This window comes from Hordeum vulgare, chromosome 2H (assembly GCF_904849725.1).
Source record: "Hordeum vulgare subsp. vulgare chromosome 2H, MorexV3_pseudomolecules_assembly, whole genome shotgun sequence".
Lineage (NCBI taxonomy): Eukaryota > Viridiplantae > Streptophyta > Magnoliopsida > Poales > Poaceae > Hordeum > Hordeum vulgare.
This window is the reverse complement of record NC_058519.1, coordinates 19,223,575-19,245,247: the sequence shown is the minus strand read 5'-3', so window position 1 is coordinate 19,245,247 and position 21,673 is coordinate 19,223,575. Positions and strand designations below refer to the sequence as shown.

The following is a 21,673-nucleotide window of genomic DNA, read 5'->3' as shown; positions in this document are numbered from 1 at the left end:
TTTTTCTGGAGGAAACTTCGAGAGCTGAGTGGACGTCGAGGTCAGACCCAAAACCCAAGATTAAGGTACTCCGCCCACCAAACAAATATCGTGATAGAGGCAGCGTTTCCAGCTTTGCGCGTCACGTAAGCAATTCCACTTGCTTTTGGAGGAATGCCACGTAGATTATTGCGTTTGAAAGGACCTGCTCCTTCTTTACATTCCTCGCTTTCTTGCACCACTGACATCCGCTATCTAGACAACAGGATTGGGCATCGACTGGTCGTCACGTTGGACCCACTTCTGGTTACCGTGTGCCGTTTATCGTCTTCGTAGCGCCGCTCATCAGATGCCGTTAGATGTCTTTTTTCTTATTTCTCGTCTTTTTTAAACATGATTGTGCTGCTGGCTAGGCCGTTGCATGTGTGTAGATAAATGTCATGCAGTGTTGCTTATCACGCTTTGTATTTGCTTCATATTTTATTATAAATCAATAGAGTATTTAACAAAAACTATCACACTTTATGGAAACGCGCTCAGAAACTAACAATTTATGATTTTGTACGAAAAACTATCATTTTTTTTCCTAATCCGTTGATAAAAACTACCAAATGTGAAAACTCCTCCATTTACCTCTTCTAAACGCCTTTCTGACATGCGGGGCATCCTTCATGCGGTGAAACCTGCTCCACTCAAGTTGACCTCTTCAGCACTTTCATGCGGGGCATCCTTGTCATAAACTGATTTAAACGAACCAAATCATCAACTTTTCTACGTGATAGTTTCTTACCACAGATTAAGAAAAAATGGTAGTTTTTGGAATGTGGTAGTTTCTGGACACGTGCCCATGAAATGTGGTAGTTTTTGATTAAATACTTAAGTTAGTATAAAAACACTTTTTTATGGAAGAAAATGTGTGGAGACGGAGTACACTGTTTTCAAAGGATGTGTGGTTTTCAAGAGAAGATCGATGGTAGAAGAGCACCATTGGGTGGGCATCGATCACTGAAATCAAGATCAGAACGCAGAGTTTTATCAGCGAAACACTACACTTGCATCTATGTACTCCACCACTGTACATAAGTGAAACACTGCAGTTGCATCTCTGCCCATCACTGACTTCATGTAAAGTTGTAGTCCAGCAAGGCGCTGGACCGGTAGGACTGGACAGGCTAGCAACGGGACCAATCGCGAGGCGTCAGATTGGACCGTGGAACAAGCAGCCAAACCAACAGCTAGGCAGCTTAGCATCCAGGTCGGACCACTTATTTCATTTCATTTGTTTCATGCTTATCTTTGAGTGTTCTTCAATGTCACGTCAAAAAACAGTAATAAGCCCACATGTGAATGAATGGGTTTACAAGTGTACAAGTACGCGTGAGCAGGTTCAGAAATAGATTCAGCACAACACATCATTGACAATAGCCTACGGGTCGGGGCGACTCGGGCGCCCTAACTGCCGCCGCCCTCGACCTCCCTCCTCCCCTGCTTCCCCGCCGTCGCTGGAGGAGGCTGACGAGCGAAGCTCCCCCGACGGACGGCGGACGGCGGGCCTTCCTCTCTTCTTCACAAGGAGATCCTCTGGCTGAGATGCGACGACGTCCATGGACGTACGGCATGGAGGTGGAGTTGGTGCCCTCGGGCGGCGGTCCGATGGGATCCCGGCGGCGCTGCGGGGCTGGCGGCGGCGGATATGGGCTTCCCACCCCAGATCAGTTCTCCTCCGGGTGGTCGGCCTCGGGCGCCGTCCGGCGGCCCTATGCGACGGTGGACGCGCGCGTTGACTGTCCTCCTTTACAAATGTGATTGAGGGTAGTAGGAGGCGTTGGCGTGCTGCTGCATCTGAACAAGGTGGTGGTGCCATCCTCTTCGTCAGGGGTGACGGACAGGTGGTGGTTCTTTGTGGCGTCGTTGGTGGCGGCGGATCTTGGGATCCCGCTCCCGGGGACGTCGCGGGACGTGGTGGCCCGTGCAGGAAAGATGAGTTCTTCGAACAGATCTGGGTGAAAGCTTGCTTTCGGCTACTGCCAAGGCCGGCGATGACGGCGCTATCTACGTCCTTCCCTTCCTGAAGGCATCGCTGAGGAGAAGTTCAAGGCCACTCTCTGCTACTTTCGGGGGAAACCCTAGATCAGTAGATCGAATGACGGCGACGCTCTGGTGTCGTTTCCCCCTTGGGGCGTCATTCATGGAGGTACACACGGGCTCGAAGGACCATTGTTCGGCATCTACGATGGAGCAGCGTTCCCTGTGACACATCGACGTTGTGGAGTCTCGGCGGCGAGGCGCAACAAAGTCTCGACGACGGATGCGTGATGGTGGGCACGCGTAGGGAGGAGGCGCTGTCTGACGCAGTGGGGGCATCGACGGGAGGCCTTGCAAGGTCGACATGTCAGTAACTGTTCTGAAGATGGATTGATGGAAGGCGACGGCGACGTCCCTATGAGTGTGCGTCGAACCGGTTTGTGCCCCTGACCCGGTATGTGGCTCGGTCGGGGCCTCCAGCTTTAGATGTTAGATTAAGTGAGAGGTCTGGGTATGTGACTCACACTTTCTATACCCCTTCATCATTGGATAGGAGTAGCGACGATGTTGCCAAGAGGACGACTTCAGACATATTGATGTATTGCTTTGTATGATTTTTATGAATAATTAATAAAGTGGAGAGGCCAGGGGTCATCCTCATTTAAAAAAAAAGTAATACTCCCTTCGTACCTTAGTATATGATGTTTTAGCAGTTCATTTAAGCTGCTAAAACGTCATATATTATAATACAAAGGTAGTACACAATAATTTCAGCATATATGTACCATCACATGGATAACGGCACCAAGGCAAGTTTCTGATTCACGCCTTGGCTGCAGAGGCAAAAGCCAAATAACTTGGCTTCGGCTATCTTCGCCCTTTCAAAGTGCAAGATTGACTCTTTGGAAAAGGCTCTGACAAACAGTAATCAAATCTGCCGCATCAAACGGCGGGGAGGCCTTTCTATTGATCACATACAACAACTCATCAATCTATGGAGCAAGGTGCAGGAGGTTCAACTTACAGTCGACACTCAGGATGTCATTCAATGAAAATTTACGGTGGACAGATGCTGCTCTGCTGCCATGGCGTACATAATGCAATTCGCTGGACTCATAAAATTCGACATGCCTAAGATGGTCTGGAAGGTTTGCGCGTCGCGTCGTCAAAATTTAAATTCTTCTCACGGCTTATTATCCGTAACAGAGTATGGGCGACGGATAGACTTGTCCGTAGGGGTTCGTCCAACTGCCGCACACCTCATGTTTAAATGTCACTACTCGATCATGATTCGAAATATGGTCAACGATTGGCTGGGGATATAGTCGCACACGACCGCTTGGGCCGATCTTTCATCCGTTCAAAGATGTTGGGAATCCAGTGGACTTCTCAATGGCGCAAAAGGAAGGCCTTCAACTCTATGAATATGTTAATATGTTGGGCAATTTGAAACGAGAGGAATGCAGTAATCTTTAAGAACAAGGTCTCGTTGCTCACTCACGGATTTTCATCCATCAAGGCGGAGGCGCTGCCATGGGTGAGGGCAGGGGCTAAGTATCTGGGAAACATTATTCCGGAAGAGTAATCCCTTTGTATCATATATTCGGCCTTCATGGTTATATAACCGACAATTCGTACTCTTCTGTGTTTAATTAATGAAACTAGGCAAAAAAAAAATCCTCCATTTAAAAAAAAACAAAGTAAATGCGTCACCAAACGAAAAACTAAAGGGAAATGCAGAGGCGGGGGTGAACCCTCTTTCAGAAGAAAAGGCAGAGAGTAAATGCAGTCATGCAGAGATTTGGAGTAACAAACATCACACTGATTCGTCCCAATGCTGAAGCGTCAATAATTAACTTAATAATATATATATCTAAACCACTTGACAAAAGTGGTAAGATATATCAAAAACAATGAACAAAAGAACGTATATCTAAAATATCAAAGTAGAGTAGACAAGTCTTATGACTGGGATAGCTTGGCATCATGCAGGGCCCTCTTTCCGTCTAGTTTCTTTGACAAATAAAGTCTTGAATAGTCTTCCACTTTTGTTATCTTGTATAACACCTTCTCGTGATCTCGTCTGTAACTCCCAAAAATGGTGAAACTATTCCATCATACTTTGGGACATGAAACGCTGATATAGGTAACCATTCCTTGTGGGAATTTATAGTGACCCTATGCTCAATGCTCTTGTACTTGCCATTCGTCATAATCTATAAAAAAACGACTTAGTAAAATTACAATAGTATCGAATTCCTCATTGGAAATGAAGGTGGAAATAGTTTGAGAAGTATATAATTTGATGCCTTTTTTGGACAAAAAAGCACCCTACACACCATTCAACTGTATACGATTGAGAACGTACCCGCTAACCCAATAAATTGGTGCCTTTGCTTATAAACCCTTTGTTTTATTTGACTAGGATTTCGTACAAGGAATTGATAGAAAACATAGAGGCATAACAATATTACCTAGCTTGGCAAAGTACTCTTTGCTTATAATAACCTAAACTATTTATAATCGGGGGAAATATACATTACATTTATGTAAGTGAGAACCTCTATTCACTGAGGACAAATAAAAACTATAGAAATATTTTTGTTCGTATTTTATATAAGCTAAGCTTGAGACGTTTTATGCCAAATTTTAAATTGACTTTAAAATGATCATACCTCGAGGAGGTCACCTACATTCACAAACAATGCATTGGCTAGTGGTTTCACTAGGATCCATGCACCATGTCTCCTAATTTGTAGACCTTGAACTGAATTAACTTCTAGTAGAATAGTTAGGAAAGATCCATCTGAATGTGGAGAGAAGCCTAAAATCTTTTGGGCATCGACGTGCATCGTGGGTAGTAGTTCATCCTAACATATTGCACCACATTTTTGTCCGCCACCAATTCAGGATCAATGTCCAGTGATTTTGTAATGAAGTTGGCAATAGAGCAAGTTTCATCAATTTAGAGGAGTATTCTTCGATGGAATTCCTGGGGTAATATAAATAAGAATGTTATTGTTAATGTTAAATATATACAAAACACATATTGTCAATCTTAAAAAAGACAAATTGGTAATATATTTATTTTAGATATATTACCATAAAACAATATGTTTCTCTTTTTTCATGATTTTATTAAATTTATCAATGTATAAGTTTGATCGACAAAAGTCAATGAAGTAAATAATAAAAAGTAGCTCTGATTAAATCATAAATAAAAAAAGTCAATGAACCATGTGTATGTTGTGATGATGAGGTTTAATATATTTTTGCAAGTTCTGGATCTTTCCTATACCTATCATGGACTCATTTGAAAGGAGGGGGTAAGAGGGACCATGTTAAGAAACCTCATCATGGATACAAATTTATTAGAAGTGTCAATGCACACAGTCGATCTAAAATCCAGGGCCTCTGCATCAGTGGATGCACATAACTATAGTGTCAACTCTAATTAGGAGCACAACATTCTTCGGTAAGGGATTAGCAAATGTGTGTCATAGTTCTCTTAATGAAGCAAAATCACAATGTGCATACTCCATTGTTAGTTCTCTTATATGCATAAAATAATGGAGAAGATACACAACACTTAAGAATCTAAACGAAAACGATCTTATATTTCTTTACGGAGGGAGTAATAGTTGGATCAAAAGACAATATACCAACTGTAGGAGCACTTATATATTGTTTTTTCTCAGCATGTTAGTGCAAATTGTTGATTTATGTCGAATTTTGCTCTATCAAGAAAAAGAAGTCCAGTTCAGAAAGGGAAAGAATGCACACTCTGACCTGAACATAGGATGTTGACTCGGCCAGAAACTCATATCCCTGCGTTTGGACGTAGCGATGCTAAACAATGCCCGGCGGCTAGTGTCTGAAATTTACAGGGATATACTATTTTTGGACTGACACACTTGGAATCAAGAACCACTAGTGGGGACAGGGCCTATAGTCCCAGTCCGTAAGGGGCTTTAGTCCCGGTTCACCAACCGGAACTAAAGGGCGGGACAAAAGGCCTAACCTTTAGTCCCGGCCCTGTTCCAAGCCGGGACCAAAGGTGCTCCACGTGGCCGCCTCGGAGGGAGTACCTTTAGTCCCGGTTCTACTTACGAACCGGGACTAAAGGATCCGTCTGTTTTTTTTATTTGTTTGAGCCGAAAAGGTAGATTTTTTTTAAATTTTTTTCAAATTTTATTTTGAATATTTTTTATGTTTTATTCCAATTTTCTAATCTTTGAATTATTTGACAATTTAATCTCTAATCACCCATCCTCACTGCTCTAGCGTGGATCACTCATTTCAAATCGTCTAACTACCCGGCCGATCACCCATCCTTTCACTGCTTCAGCCCGAGCACGCTAAACTTTCTGGTTCTATCGCCCCTAGTTGCCAAGTGTGCACTTGTTGTTTTCTTGACAATAGTAAGCTATCAATCCTAAACAACTTGGGTCTTGATGTCATGTCACATGATTTAATTTTTTGAATTACAAACAATTATTAAAATAAACATAATAAGTAACAATAATAGTGAATTTCAATGAAAACAACCTAATATTTTTAAATAAAATGATTTTTCTTTTTTTTTTTGGAAAAAACTTCTTTTAGAAATAACTTTTTTTCCATTTGGAATTTTGAGCATGTGAGAAAACTTCACCGGGCAAGCCCGGGTGAAATCGAGTACCAATTTTTTCTAGTTTTTTTGATATATTAAATTTTTTTGGACGTCGTATGCAAAAGTTATGGCCGTTTATTTTTTTTCCTTTTTTTGTAAAAACGGTCAAAATTCACATCCCAAAATTTCTATACCGACTAGACACTAAAACCTAACAACATCTCAAAGGATTTTATTTTTTGAAGATTTTATCATTTTTGTTTATTTTTTGAAGATTTTATCATTTTTGTTTATTTTCTACAAAACTCAAACTATCAAGGTTTCAGACGTAAACCCATCTGGTACAAAGGCATTTTTTTAAAATTAATTGAACTGTAGATTTTTTTTTGTGCATTAAATATGCACCATACTACAACATGTTAAAATCTACAGAAAGAACTAACTAAAAATAATAAAAAACAACAATTAAATGGCTAAAACAACTATATAAGCAAAACAATATTTCTTTAATTAAAATCCTAATTTAAATTATTCTAAAAATAACCAAATAAATCTTACTGTGACAACAATCTAACACATGAGTGGGAGCAAAAATAATTAAGTTAAAAACTATTTGTAAACTCAAGTTATTCAAAAACTGAGTTTGAAGCAAATTTAAACAAATTCAAATTTAAACCATTCAAATTTGAAAACTAATGACACAAACAGAAACTAGACAAAATTTTGAATCTGATGCAAAAAGAATCAATCAAAAACATCAAATATCCTAAAAGATATAAGCAATTTAAAACAGAAACTACAAACAAGAATTTAAAAAACAGAAAAAAAAATCTGAACACCTTTAGTCCCGGTTCGTGTCACGAACCGGGACTAAAGGTCTACCCTTTAGTCTCGGTTCAAGACATGAACCGGGACTAAAGCCTCTGAACCCTTTAGTCCCGGTTCGAGACACGAACCGGGACTAAAGGTCCAAGACACGAACCGGGACTAAATCCTCCAAACCCTTTAGTCCCGGTTCGAGACACGAACTGAGACTAAAGGTCCCATTTGAACCGGGACTAATGCCCGACCGGCGCCTTTGCCGCTCGAACCGGGACTAATACTAACATTAGTCCCGGTTCGTAAAGGAACCGGGACTAATGTGTTTTTCGAGCTGGGACGAAAGCCCTTATTTCTACTAGTGAACGCCCGGTGAGGCAGCCCATCGACAGGCCGGTTTGTTCTACAGTCTTGTATACTACAGGCAGTAATGCACAGTTAATCCCAGTTCGAAAGTCTACAAGATCACAGCATAAATATAATGAGATGTTCGTAATCCCACTGAAAGGAAATAAGTACAAACAATTTGGTGGGTGGCGGTTGTATTCTTAATTTGTTATGAAACAGAAGATATCGACAAAACTCTTTTCATTTTTCAGATGTTATAAACTGTAATAGAAGATTTGTTGTTATTGATGGTGGTGGTGGTGAAAACAAAAGCAGAATTTCAGAATACCTATATCCGGAAATTAATCCCTTTTCGTAAAAAATCCAGAAATTAATACAAAGATTCAGATGAAGTGACAACAACGTTACTCATTGGTTCCAATGAAAAATATATATCCATTACACTGAAGCAATAAAAAATAGTTTAAGAAAAATTAATTGAACGATAAAGTTGGGTAGACGGTCTTTATATTTGGTATAACTTTGCATGATCCAGGACTCTCTTTCCTTCTAGTTTGTTTGTGAAAAAAAGTCTTGCATACTCTTCTACCTTTACAGTCTTGTATAACAGCTTCTCTTTGCTGTTCCCCAAAATGGGTGAAATTATTTCATCATACTTTCGGACATGAAATGCAGATACAGACATCCGCTCCTTATGAGCGTTTATTGTGACCCTATGCTCAATGCTTTTGTACTTCCCATTCGTCATAATCTACAGATAATAAATAAATTAAATTAGATAAATATCAAGTTTCTCATCAATATTATTGAAAACTTAGTTGTGATTTAATGTTGGAAGTAGTATGAGAACTACAAAAGGACATTGTTGAGGAAAAACCTTCTCTATACACCATTCAACTATTGTTGTATAGACCCAACCCTGCCCCGCCTTAAGTATCATATATAATGTCATGGTCATAAGCCTGTATAATGTAGGAGCAATGTTACACCTACGTAACGCATCATATGGGCTTAGATTTGCAGATGGGCTTAGGGTATGACCAAATCGGACCCTTAACTACCCGCAACCGCCCGGGCTATCCTGTCCAGACGTGTTTAACCATCAAACATGGGGCTATATCGGTTTGCCGAGCGGCCTGGAAGTATTCTTTCTGACAAATCCGAGACAAACTGGGGAGGGGGTGGGGGCATTAAAGGAGTCGGGATAGCCCGACCCATCCAAAACACTTTCGGACCCTATGCCTCCATCCTCCCATTTTCTTTCCTTCGGTGCTTCTCTCTTGCTTCATCGCCGCTCCACCACCCTAATCGCCACACCACACCCTTGCCGGAACTCGACGAGTCCATCGCCTCCAAGGGTACTACACATATCTAATTGAAACTATGTGGGCGGTTAAGGGGGACAACAATATTAGAGTGTAATATTTGAACTTTTTAAAATTAGATCTACTGCCGCATTTGAACATTTGATCTATTTTAGACTATACTATCTATGTGGCGATTTGTATGTGCCGATGTAAAAAATGGATCTGGATGCCTATGGGTAGCATTGGATGGCCTGCTTCCGCATCTGTATCTGTCGACTGGCCCCCTACCCGCGAATGAATACGGAAGCAAATATGCGAATCAGCCTTGAAGATGGCCTTAGGTGGAATTTTTTGGTTGGATGGAATTCGGAGAAGGGCCCCACCCAATTGAATTCAGGGGTGTGGACTGTGGAGACATTAGTTAGAAAACTTACCCTTTTGGTAATGCTCTTGGGAGCAAAGTTTGTTACTACATTTAAGGAAACCGTATGGTCCATAATGTCGAGTAATGGAGTTTAGCAACCAAATCTGGATTCAACCAACAATTGAGTAAAGGCCCCCTAAGAAAACAATTGAGTAAAGGAAGAAGAAGATTGTGTCTTTTTCATGCTTGTGTTGGTGCTTCAACAACAACATGTTCGACACATAATGTGATGATATTTTTTTCATTGACAACAAATATGTCTATTGAACTTGTTGGTCAACATGGCCTCAAGTTCAGTCCTTCTTTGCCAAAATAAAATGGAACAGTTACATTTGAGCCCCTAGTTGTGTCACATCCATTTAATTTGCCCATAAATTCAAAAAAACTCTTGTTTCTCTCCAAGCTCGTTTGCTCCTCTTATATTTTTGCCCTTTGACCGTTTGACTGTTACTTTGAAAACTTCATAACAAATTCATACTAACTCAGAAAAATTCAAATAAGATATCAAAATGTTTGGAAAAACGTCACCTATATGTGCATGTCATTTAAATTCATGAAAAAATTGCTGGAAAGTCCACATCTCAATTTCAGCTCATATGATGTCACCATGGATAGTAAAATCCAAAAAAATTGAAAACAAATTCAAAAAGTCCTGAAATTTTTTAGTGGAAAACAATGAAAATATGTTGATTAATTGCAAAGTTCCATCTGAGAATGACATTCATGGAAGTCGTGGAAAAAAAACAAAAATGATGGTCCAAAACAAAAGCATTTTTAAGTGCTGATTTTGTTTTTTTGCCACGACTTTCACAAATTTCATTCTTTGATGAAACTTTGCAACCACTTCAAACATTTGTCAATGTTTTTCACTAAAATTTTTCAATTTTTCTGAATTTGTTTTCAATTTTTATGGATTTTACTATTCATGGTGACATCATTTGAGCTCAGATTGAGATATGAACTTTCCGACATATTTATCATGAATGTAAATGACATACAAATGCAGGTGATATTTCTTCGAACATCTTAATATCTTATTTGATTTTTTTCTGAGTTAGTATGAATTCGTTATGAATTTTTTAAAATTATGGTCAAAAGGTCAAAGGGCAAAAGCATAAGTGGAGTAAACGAGCATGGGCAGAAACAAGAGTTTTTTAAATCTAGAGGCAAATCAAACGGATGTGACACAGCTCAAATGTAATTATCCCAAATAAAATAAATCAGTCCATCGATTCAGTGACGCACCTGAAACTGAAAGAAGCCCCACTCCTCGCAAGCAAATCTGAGCTTTGAGGCCTCCGAGTCAGCTGACTCGGAGCTCAAGAGAGCTTGCCGAGGTCGATCACCGGAACGTCATCGGAGTGCTCGGGGAGAACGGCGAGTTCGTCGATGCCGGACCAGATGTACCGCTCGATCGTGTCGGCCGTGAGGTCGCCGGCGGACTCTGCCAGGGCCTGGACGTTCCTGGCGGGAAGCGTCACTCCCAGCTTCGACCACCTGCTCTCGCCGGCGCTGCCACTCTCTGCCTCCACCTCCATCAGTGCAGCTAGCTAGTTCTCTACTCAGTGCTCTAGCTAGCGAAGTCACTTTGGGTTGCTAATTTGTCCAGGGATCCAGCCATGGATCAGAGACTATCATGTAAGACTGTCAATACTCCACACCACGTGGTAAGCTACCCGAACTTGATTGGCTGGAAAAATAACGCGCGCGGTGAGAGTGCGGTGTGAAATGATCTAGTAAGCGTGCTCAGGAGCGCTCGGCACTTTCCCGACAAGCGGGGTAGTCACTGACCATCGATCAGAGAGTCCTGGTATCTTTTTTTTTTTAAACCATGGTACTGGTATCTTAGAGCAAGTACAATAGGATGACGTATGCTGTAAGACTTTAAATAATATATTTGTGATGAGTTGGAAAAGAGAGAAGAGAAGAGAGAAGAGAAGCGGGATATAAACTAACAGCTGGCTGTAACACGTGTTCCTAGGCACTTTGTGAGAAAAGATGATGGGCCTTGTATCAATAAAGTAGTATTTATTTACATCTACCTATTGTACTTGCGGGCTATAAGCTTGGCTATAGATGACGTGTCAACATCATATAGCCAGCAGCTGGCTGTACTATTGACCATGCTCTTAGCAGGTATCTTACACTTGAAAATAGCAAACGTATGTGACAAAAAATTAAAGAAAATAAAAAGGATCAGAGTAATATATGTATGTAGATAGTGTATCATGTTAACTTACAAAAAAAAAGGGTACCACATCGTGTTAAATACTACCTCATCAGTTTCTAAATATAAGTTTTTTAAATATATTATAATATGAACTACATAGAGAGCAAAATTAGTGAACACATAAATATGTCTATATATATTCATATGTAATTCGTAGTGATTTTTTTTAAAAACTCATATTTATGAATGGAGGGAGTATATTACTTTGTGCCATGTATGATAATAAATAAGATATCATAAACTAATATTATATACATGATATTAGTATATGAGACTTCTCACTATGAGTAACCTTAGGCCTTGTTTGGATTACCGTTTTGCCTCAAACACCTCTGTAGAAAAAATACAGATCTCTTCCCGTCGTTTTGTTTTTGGCTGGAAATCTTCTAGCTCCGGTAAAATACACCTGTGAAATTGATACACCTGTATTTACTTACACCCCATCCAAGCGCAGCCTTAGGCTCATTGAAATTAATTACCTTCTAGGCTCATTGAAAAGAATAACTTTAGAACCACGTGGTAAAACAACATACATCATCTTTTTTTTTCGCGAGTGGAAACAACATATAGCATCTGAAGAGTTAAGTGAGGTGCCAGGGCCTGAACATACATCACCTGGCGTGTTCTAGCTTAAAGACGAAGCATGTAACTCTTAAACAAACACAAATAACGACGAAAAAGAGTTTCGTCCCGCTTTGTATTATAAAGCAACCGAACAGTACAACCGACGATAGGTGCTAGGGCGGAAACAACACAATCACACCCAAAAGAAAAGGAAAAGAAAATACAAAAGAAATAAATGCCTACACCGGCGGATCGACAAAAAACACAAAAGACTCGCGATCGCTGTGTCCACAAAGAGTCTTCCACCAAGCTTCAAGACTCCAAAGCGCCGGTACCTATCAACATCTCCAAGAAGGAATGCGACGATGAGGACGTTGTTGCCAAGGGTTTCCCCCGGTACGCAACGAGGCGCGAGGAAGGGTAGCCCCGACGCCCTGCAGGAAGGTTCGGCGACACCCAACGACGTCACTGCGTCAGTGTCGGCCAGGGCGACAGGGGTTTCCCCCGATCCCAACCTGCACCTCGGGCGCTCCGGAGCCTACCACTAAGCCGACCACACCCTGCACCAACACGGTCTTGAGGCCTCTGCGCCGTTTCACCATAGCGCCGTAAGGAGAGACCTGCATAGCGATGAAGAGGAGCCGGGACTAGGAGCAGGAGCACCTTCGGCACGCGACAGGGCTCAACCTCCACCGTCAACGACGGTAGCCGACCGGACGCAGTAGCAGGAGCATACCAAGCCCGTGGCCCCCAAGCCCGGCTAGGACCCCCCTGAAGCTCCCGCCATCACGCTGCAACAGGCCCATCGTCGGCGACGCCACCCCCATCCAAACTGCTCCTCCTCACCACCATGCAGAAGACACCGTAGCCACGCCGGTAGCCGGCCCACTAGGACCCAGATAGGGACGGCAGGGCGTAGATCTGGGCCTGGGGAGCGCCACGGGCCACCCGCACCACCACGCCGCGCTGCCGCCAAAGAGCAGCGCTACCACCTCACCGCCGCCGGCCACCACCACCGGGTCGTGCGGACCGCATCCGGCTGAGCTGCACCGCCGCCGTCCCTTGCCCCGGGAAGGGGAACCGAGCGCGCGGGGAAAGGGGCGCCCGCCGGTGGCGGCGGGGGAGGGGAGCCGGAGGAGGAGGCCGCCTGCGGGACAGGAGCTTGCGTGCCGCCCCGGCCACCTCTCGGGGAGGCGGCGCGAGGCGGATCCGGGAGGAGGGGGAGGGAGGAGGAGGGGGATGGGGGCGGAGGAGGAGCCTAACCGGCGGGAGGGCCGACGGCGACGGAGTGGGGAGGGGGAACCCTAGGTGTCGCGGGAGCCTCGACTCAGGTCTGAGAATCCAGCTATAATTCTACAATTGGACATCAACAAACACCGATATCACAGATGGGTCTTCAGCAAATCTTGGCATCTCGCATTCCTAACCTTTACTATGTGGCTCAAAAGTATCAAGTCTTGTTTAAATAGTATCTCCAGGTTACTACACTCTTAACTTCATTTGTGACAATTTTGCCATTTCGATCAGTCCAAATATTCCAACATCCTAGAACATTTATATCCATGGCAATCTGCTTGGGGAGTTCTCCATATGATATACTTATATCATCGAAGGCTGAAATTCTCCTTCTTTTGCTTTGCATGAGTGTCATCTAAGAGCATCTATAATCAGACCCTTCTATCCGTCTCAAAGTCCAGACAGGCCATCCGGTCATTGACCCGTCACGAAATTTCGATTCAACCGGGCCCCCTAAAAAGGCCTCAAACGTCCGGCCTGACCGACACCCGTCATATTCAGCCCAAATATGGCACATATATGTGGGACCTCGGGAATGACCGCCTAGCCCGCATTGACCCCACATATATTCATTCTCATCCGCTCGTCGGACCAAACCCTACCCATTTCACTTCACTCCCCTCCACTCACATCCGTCATCCAAACTCATCTCCGGCAACTTTTGGCCTTCTCTAGCATGGCAGGCAACGGATCCGAGTCCTTCAGCTTCGGATCCATCGACCATGAGCTCATCCCTGCGGTCCTGAGAAGGAGATGATCGTTCGGGTTGCACTTCGTTGCTCCTGGGCGGCCGCCGCCCTCCGCAACACTCGAACCTCAAAAAAGATGCATTGATGTTTCTTCAACTTGATCATTGCGACAATGTTTACAATATCTTGTACTACAGGCGGGCAATAGAAGAGCTCCGGGCAGCTCAAAACCTATCAAGTCTACATACATAATCCAAGTGTGAACAAAATGAGATGGCCGTAGTCTCAGTTAAACAAAATAAATAAATAAAGGTGTAACAACATCCGGGTGCCTAGATACCTTTATAAATAGTAAAATAAAAAAATAAAAAAAAGTTTACAGAAATCTAAAACTTTGAAACATATAAGATGGTTAAATTTTGTAGGTTCTTACAAGTTTTCACGTCAAAATATCACGTAGACAAAGGTGTACAAACAAGTTTCAGATTTTAATGCTAAAAGTTCTTAAAATTTAAATTAGTAAAATATTTTTCATGTGTAAAGCTTCTTAAATGTTTTTTTGGCATGAAAAAATTTAAGCACCTAGAAATTTTAATCATTTTTAATCTTACAAAGTTTCAGATTTTTTTATTTTTTTCTATTTATTTTAATGTTACTGTTCATATAGGGTGCCTAGACACCTGGATGCTGAAAATTCACTCTCTTAAGTACCAATAATTAGTTGGGTGGCTAACATATAGGACGGTTGTATTCCCTGTCTATTATTCTCTTCTTCCCTTTGGTGCCACCCTTCTTTCTTGGTGGTTTGGAGCAAGGGTTTGCAGTAAACGTATTTCCGTCTTTCAAGTACCACACAACTGTAATAGAAGAAGAATTTTAGCCTATATTTTCTTCTTCCCCATGGCGGCATCCGAAAGTAAAATGCATATATTCAAATGAAGTGATAAACATCTAGCTGATTGGTCCCAATGAGAAATAAATGTCCATTACAATGAAGCTCGAATATTAGTTTAAGATTTTATCTAGAACGACAAAGTTCAGTAGGGTATCCTCATATTCCGGATAACTTCGCATAATCCAGGGCTCTCTTTCCTTCTAGTTTATTTGCGAAATAGAGTCTTGCATACTCTTCTACTCCCACTGTTTTGTATAACATCTTCTCTTCCGTAGTTCCCAAAATTGGTGAAATTATTCCATCATAGTTTGGGACGTGAAATGCTGATATAGATAGTCGCTCCTTGTGGGCATTTATGGTGACCCGATGCTCAATGCTCTTGTACTTCCCGTTCGACATAATCTATAATAAGAGCAAAATTAATTTAGACAAATATCAATGTTCTGATCTATATCCTTGAAAAAGATAGTCCATCATTCATATAAAGTAGGAAGTAGTTTGAGAAGTACACAAGTAACACACCACTGTACAGGAAAAACTTCCGTACACGCCATTCAACTATTGCTTTGCCAATAATCCGACCCCTATTTCTAGAAAAAAAGGTGCCTTTGCTTATAGGGCTTTAAATTTTTCGCTTTACTTGATCAAGATTTCTTGGAAGTCATTAAAATCAAATAGTTGGGTAACTGTTGAACATGACCATAATATTTTTTGTTTATCATAACCTCGTCCCGTTAGCAAACAGAGAATAGGAATAATAGTAACCACATAGCTTGTCCAAAGAGAAATTGCAATCGGTGTTTTCTTCGAACACTAATGAAGTTTCTTAGCAGAGTTGGCCAGACGTACGGCGAGGGTTACAAAGGTGGCTCGATGCCTCACTTGTTTGATTAGGTGAACCTTCTTCTTTTGTGTCCCTTGAAAGTCTCAAAAATACTTAGAAATAATGCTTGCCCAAAATCATGGCTATTTTTGAACCAACAATCCAACATATACAATGTGGTAGAAATAATGAAGTAACATTCGATGAATCAAGAAGTACTTTCGCCATCTCAGGTACCAAAATATTGTAACAAATCATGATACATCAGACATAAGCACTTTCATTTGGTGTTGTGTGTGTGCGCAGGGGGGTGGGGTAGAGTTTCTAATAGTGGGAAGAGGAAAATTATGGAATGAGGATTTCTCTTCACCCAAGCACAAGTAAGGATCATAAAAGAACATTTTTCCTATTTTATATGACAATTAGTTTGAGAGAAATTCATGCACTAGATCTTGTAATGAAGCATACCTCAAGAAGGTCACCCACATTCACCAGTAGTGCATCATGACGTGGTTTCACAGGAATCCATGCACCAGATCTTCTAATTTGTAAGCCCTGAACTGAATTAATTTCCAACAGAATAGTTAAAAAAGATCCATCAGAATGTGGTGAGAATCCTAGAACCTTTTTTGGCATTGATGTGCATGGAGGGTAGTAGCTCATCCTAAGAAATTGTGCCACATGTTTGTCTGCCAGCAGTTCAGGAGCAACATCTAGTGTTTTGGCAATGAAGACGTTCAGGGAATGAGCGAGTTTCATCACCTCCAATGAATACTCTTCAACAGAATTCCTGCGGCCATAACCATGATATTGTTATGTTAATGCTAGGTATCGCTACATATTGAAATACTTCGAGCTTTGTATGACCGGACCTAACTTGTATTAGTATCAAACACAAATAAGAAGCCAAAAAAATTGTTGCTTGTATGATCCCCAGGCTGGCCCTTTGTTGGGTAGTACCATGAACCATGTAAAAAACTTAGCTGCTAGATATATATGATGAAAATATTACCCTGTAAAATGTAAAATCAATCTATTTTATCAAAAAACTCAATGTCCATTTGTTCCTTTGTTCGTTTGTACGTCAGGTGTCAGTAATTTTTGAATATATAAGTTTTGAACATTTTGCTGAATTCACCAAATTAACGAGGGCATGGTTTTGAATATATAAGTTTTGAACATTTTGCTGAACATAAGTTTTGAACATTTTGAAAATTTGTTCCTTTGTTCTATTCAAAGCATGGTTTTGAATAAAAATGTCAGACACAAAAATATGGCACACTATAGCAGTGAAAAAGAATGCCGTAGTTCAAAATTCCGGTCATTTTACCAAAAGATTATGTGTACCAAAAGTATTCTTAATCCAATCTCGATTCAACTCAAGTTTTGGACCAAATTAACATTTTTTCTTAATCTGATGCTTTGAATAGAAGGAATGCATTCTTATGCCATTTTTATCCATCTACACATTTCAAACATACACACTCTAACCTGAAAGTATGGGGCTGAGTTGGCCAGTAACTCATATCACGGCCTTGGGTTGGTTGGGCGAAGAGGGCAATCAAGTCAGACCAGTCTAGCTTTTGATCATCAGAGACAACAAACGCTTGGCCATAACCTTGAAGATCCCCTGGGCGCTGCGCATAGGCATTCTTAACTTCTAAGGGGAGTTGAAAGAACTTCTGAATATCTTGCTTGATATCCGTGATGACCTCATCTGGTATTCCATGATTTACAACCTGCATATTACAAATGTTGTACAAAGAATCACCCTTAATCAAACATATTTTTTGAGTGATGGAATGACTGAATCTAGTAATTAATAGAGTTTTTATAATCTCTACGCCAATTCAACAAAAAGTCCTTGCATTCGAGTGTAAGATATCCCAAGCCGTAAACTTTTGAAGCATGTCTAATTTGGTCACTAACCACGATCAAAGCAATATGGAACCGGGTTCAAATAAGTGGGAAAATTATAACTAATCAATAGTAAAGATACTAAGGAAAAATTCAAGGGAAGAAAGTTATATAATTATAAAATATGAATAAGTATAAAAGTTTGAGATCTGAACAAGTAAAAATATATATTTTAAAGTGGAAATATTCTAGAAAAGTTACGCAAAATATTAAAAATATGAAGTCAAAAATAACAAAATATATAAAAATAAAACCATAAGTAGTATGCAAAAAAGATCAAAACAATTTGAGAAATCACATGACTATTTTATGAAGAATCTTGAAGTGTATACATTCTTGTGAGTCTTCATTATTGTTACTACATGATTTGTGAGTTTACTAGAATTTCCAGTACTCGGGGAATACTTATGAGTTTCTGCTTTTAAAACCTAAGATCTATTGTTTTTGTAAATATTTTCATGGTTTTATATTTTTTGACATAACTTTAATTTCTTGTTACTAATTTGAAATTAGTTTTCAAGATAGATGTTTTTCTTTGTCTTGGGAATCTTTTTTATTTATTGATACTTTTCTAAATATTTAAATGGTTTTCTAGAATCAACCAACAGGTAAGCAAACCAAATCTGTTTGTTTGTCGTAGTAGTATAATATGGACCGGTGCGCCAATTGATTAAGAAGAGAATATAGTTTACATGTTTGTGTTACAACACACCCATGAGTTCAAAAGTTGTTACCCTCATGTCATGATTGCATCCAATTTCTTTTCTTCCGTGGGCACCCAAAATGAACACCCTTCTAGGACTTCCCTTGGATGCATGATAGAAAACCTAAGGACATGGCGCCTCTCATTTATGAGGCATCTGCAAGGAAGACGCTAGTGCAAAGTTCGGGAGGCTTTAAAGGATGAGGCACGGGTTTTCAAGATCAAACTTTAGTCAAGCTTTTCTCTTGACCATTTTGCATGACTTCATTCTTTTTGAAGAGGCCGAGGATGATATTACTTGAAAGCACACCAACAACAGAGTTTAGTCGGCGGAGTACGCCTACAAGGCTCAATTCCTTGGCATCATCCACTCTGTCATGGAGTATGTTGTCTGCAAGTATGGGCGCCACCTAAAATCAAGTTTTTTTGCTTTTGTTGGCCGTCTAAAATAGGATTTAACTGTAGATATCTGGCCAAGCGTGGATGGCCCATTTATGCTCTTTGCTCTCTATGTAAGCACACTTAAGAATTGCCAGATCAACTCTTCTTCAAGTGTCGCTTCACATTCAGGGACATGATCTAAGGATGGCTACAATTGAAATATATGGATACTTTGAACTGATACTCCTTGCAATCCACCTTGGAGCGGTGGGTTGGCTTATGTAACGGAGCAATGCTATACATACGTAGACTTACGAATGAGTTTTACGTAAACTCCAGTTGGCAAATTCTGATTGAGAGTTGAGGGGATGAGAGGCCCACCCACCTAGAAAATTACGTAGGTGTAGTATTATTGTATGTAACGAGACCATTCTTAACCGGAAGGCAATAGTCTTTCTAACCACACTCATCTTTTGGGCAATTTAAATTGAAAGGAAAGCACAGGTTTTTCGGACCTAAATATTTTCGTAGTATCCGGTGTGCTTGTGTTGGTGCTTCGCATGTTAAACACGCAATTAGACGATATTTTTGCCCAGAAAGTGAATACATCAAAACTGTTGGATAGTACTATGGCCTCAAGTTGAGTGCGTGGCGTGTAATTCTGCATGTAAGTGGTCAGCAATTTACAGTAGTGACGCACCTGAAAGAAGCCCCACTCCGCGCAGGCAAACCTGAGCTTCGCGGCCTCTGCCTCGACGGACTCGGGGCTCAAGAGGTTGCTGAGGTCGATCACGGGAACCTCGCCGGAGTGCTCGGGGAGAACGGCGTGCGCGTCGATGTCCGGCTGGATGTACCGTTCGATCTGGTCAACCGTCAGCTCGCCGGCGGACGCCACCAGAGCCTGCACGTTCGCGACGGGAAGCGACGTTCCCAGCTTCGACCACCTGATCTCGCCGGCGCTGCCGCCCGCTGCCTCCACCTCCATGGTAGCTAAGCTAGCTGTCCACTAAGTGCTTCTCCCTAGTAAAGTTACAGGGATCCAGCCATCGATCAGGCTATTATATAGGAGTACAATATAATCCTTCCATTTCAAAATAAATATCTCATGTTAAGTTTAGAGACGGAGGGACTGATAGATTGTTGATTGAATTTTTGTGTTTGTTACTACATGAAACGAATCAGAAAATGCGAATGATTCCTCGACCGGCTCGCCCGGAAGGCCGTCCGATCCATGTATTTGGACTTACCGATCGATGCTAACAAAACGGCCGGCGGCTAATGGCCGAGGTTTAACTGGGATATAACAGCATCTACAGCCGCATATAGGTAAATCCCGCCTCTCACCGTCCAAGGACAGTAATCGCTAATCCCTAAAAAAGAATCCACGACCGGCCGGATACCTTAGCAAACTCCTAATGACCTAATCCATACAACCACTAAACTGTATATCTCTATGATGCGGAACAGAGCATCGGAAAACTACATCAATACGATGCTATCGGACTAACAACAATTGCCATTTCTACATGCGTAGTAAATTTAGGACCGCCCTTGTCCTTACTGGCTCCTTGACGTCTTTGTTCGCTTTTGGAGGATGCGGGCACGGACGGCTTCCTTGTCCAAGACAATGCACGATGCCGCATTCGGAGGCTCCGCATTAACCATGTTGCCGGCGGGGCGGGCTTCATCCTCCCAAACCCCGTGCTTCGTAAGGTGGGCGCATTGGTCCATGTAACACGCATACACCTCCGTACCAGAGATGAGGCGGCAGACGGAATACAAGCCTTCGGCTCCGGCAAATCTGAGTGCTAGTTGCGTCAATGCAACACTAATGAGGACTTCTATACCATTGTTAGACCTACAACCCCTCCTGCTATACAAGTTGAACCAATTACTTGAGCTCGCGCATGCCAATTAAATTATCAGGTATTTTTTTCTTGATAACAATTATACAATGTTCATGAGAATATGATGTTGCCAGAATTAAATACATTTGTATTGATTACTAATGAAGGGTCTAACATGGATAAGAGGGATGAACACTGGAGAGAGATCAACCATAGAAACTAAGGCAGACGCGAAGGGTACCAGAATAACGTTTCTAGTGCAGATTTGAGCAATTTGGAATCTTCTTGATGACATACAAGAACATTGATGGCATACACAAGAAGTCTTTCATAAATTTCGTCCATAGCTTATTATAGATGTTGCGTCACCTTATTTTTAGACCAAGTCCATGTAATTTTAAAATACAACTTCCTAGGTTGGTTATAGAGTCCGTATTATAGGAAAAACAACTCAGGAGGTGTTTTAGTTGCACCTTGTGAAGGATGGACGAAATTCCATCCCTTTTCCCCTATAAATAAACCCTTAAGGGTATGTTTGGTTTCAATCACCGGGTGGAACGACATGGGTCAAACCCGTACCTGGGCCTTGTTCCAGCGTTTGGTATAGAAGTGGAATGGAACCCACTTGTTCCCATGGAAGGAATATTCCTTGTTTATCCGGAACGAAGCGATGCCTCCAAATCAGGCAGACCGCGCGGAACGAGCCTCTCTTTCCTTTTCCACCTCGTACAGATTATTGATGTCATTTATATGGCATGATTATGAAGCGAAATACAAATTCTAGGTGATGAAAAAACAAATAAAATGTTGCTTT

The 21,673-nt window shown here is 41.5% G+C and overlaps 1 protein-coding gene and 1 pseudogene across 1 annotated transcript; both read right to left on the bottom strand.

Moving 5' to 3' along the window:
- Positions 1 to 3,966: 3,966 nt before the first annotated feature.
- On the bottom strand, positions 3,967 to 11,131 carry LOC123425054 (annotated as a pseudogene).
- Positions 11,132 to 15,081: 3,950 nt separating this feature from the next.
- On the bottom strand, positions 15,082 to 19,997 carry LOC123429266 (2-oxoglutarate-dependent dioxygenase 11-like). Its single transcript, XM_045113323.1, has 4 exons — positions 19,713 to 19,997; positions 17,503 to 17,750; positions 16,480 to 16,801; positions 15,082 to 15,590 (listed from the first exon to the last, which is right to left on the bottom strand). The coding sequence occupies exons 1-4, from the start codon at positions 19,995 to 19,997 to the stop codon at positions 15,345 to 15,347; spliced, it is 1,101 nt and encodes a 366-aa protein (XP_044969258.1). The 3' UTR covers positions 15,082 to 15,344.
- Between the last annotated feature and the right edge of the window lie 1,676 nt (positions 19,998 to 21,673).

What these genes read in the sequence shown, in the direction of transcription:
- LOC123429266 (XM_045113323.1), bottom strand. Translation starts at nt 19,997, where the DNA reads ATGGAGGTGGAGGCAGCGGGCGGCAGCGCCGGCGAGATCAGGTGGTCG. An exon ending in CGGAGTGGGGCTTCTTTCAG is followed by an intron (nt 17,751 to 19,712) that starts GTGCGTCACTAC and finishes TGTAATATGCAG; the next exon opens with GTTGTAAATCATGGAATACC. An exon ending in ATGTGGGTGACCTTCTTGAG is followed by an intron (nt 15,591 to 16,479) that starts GTATGCTTCATT and finishes CTCTTATTATAG; the next exon opens with ATTATGTCGAACGGGAAGTA.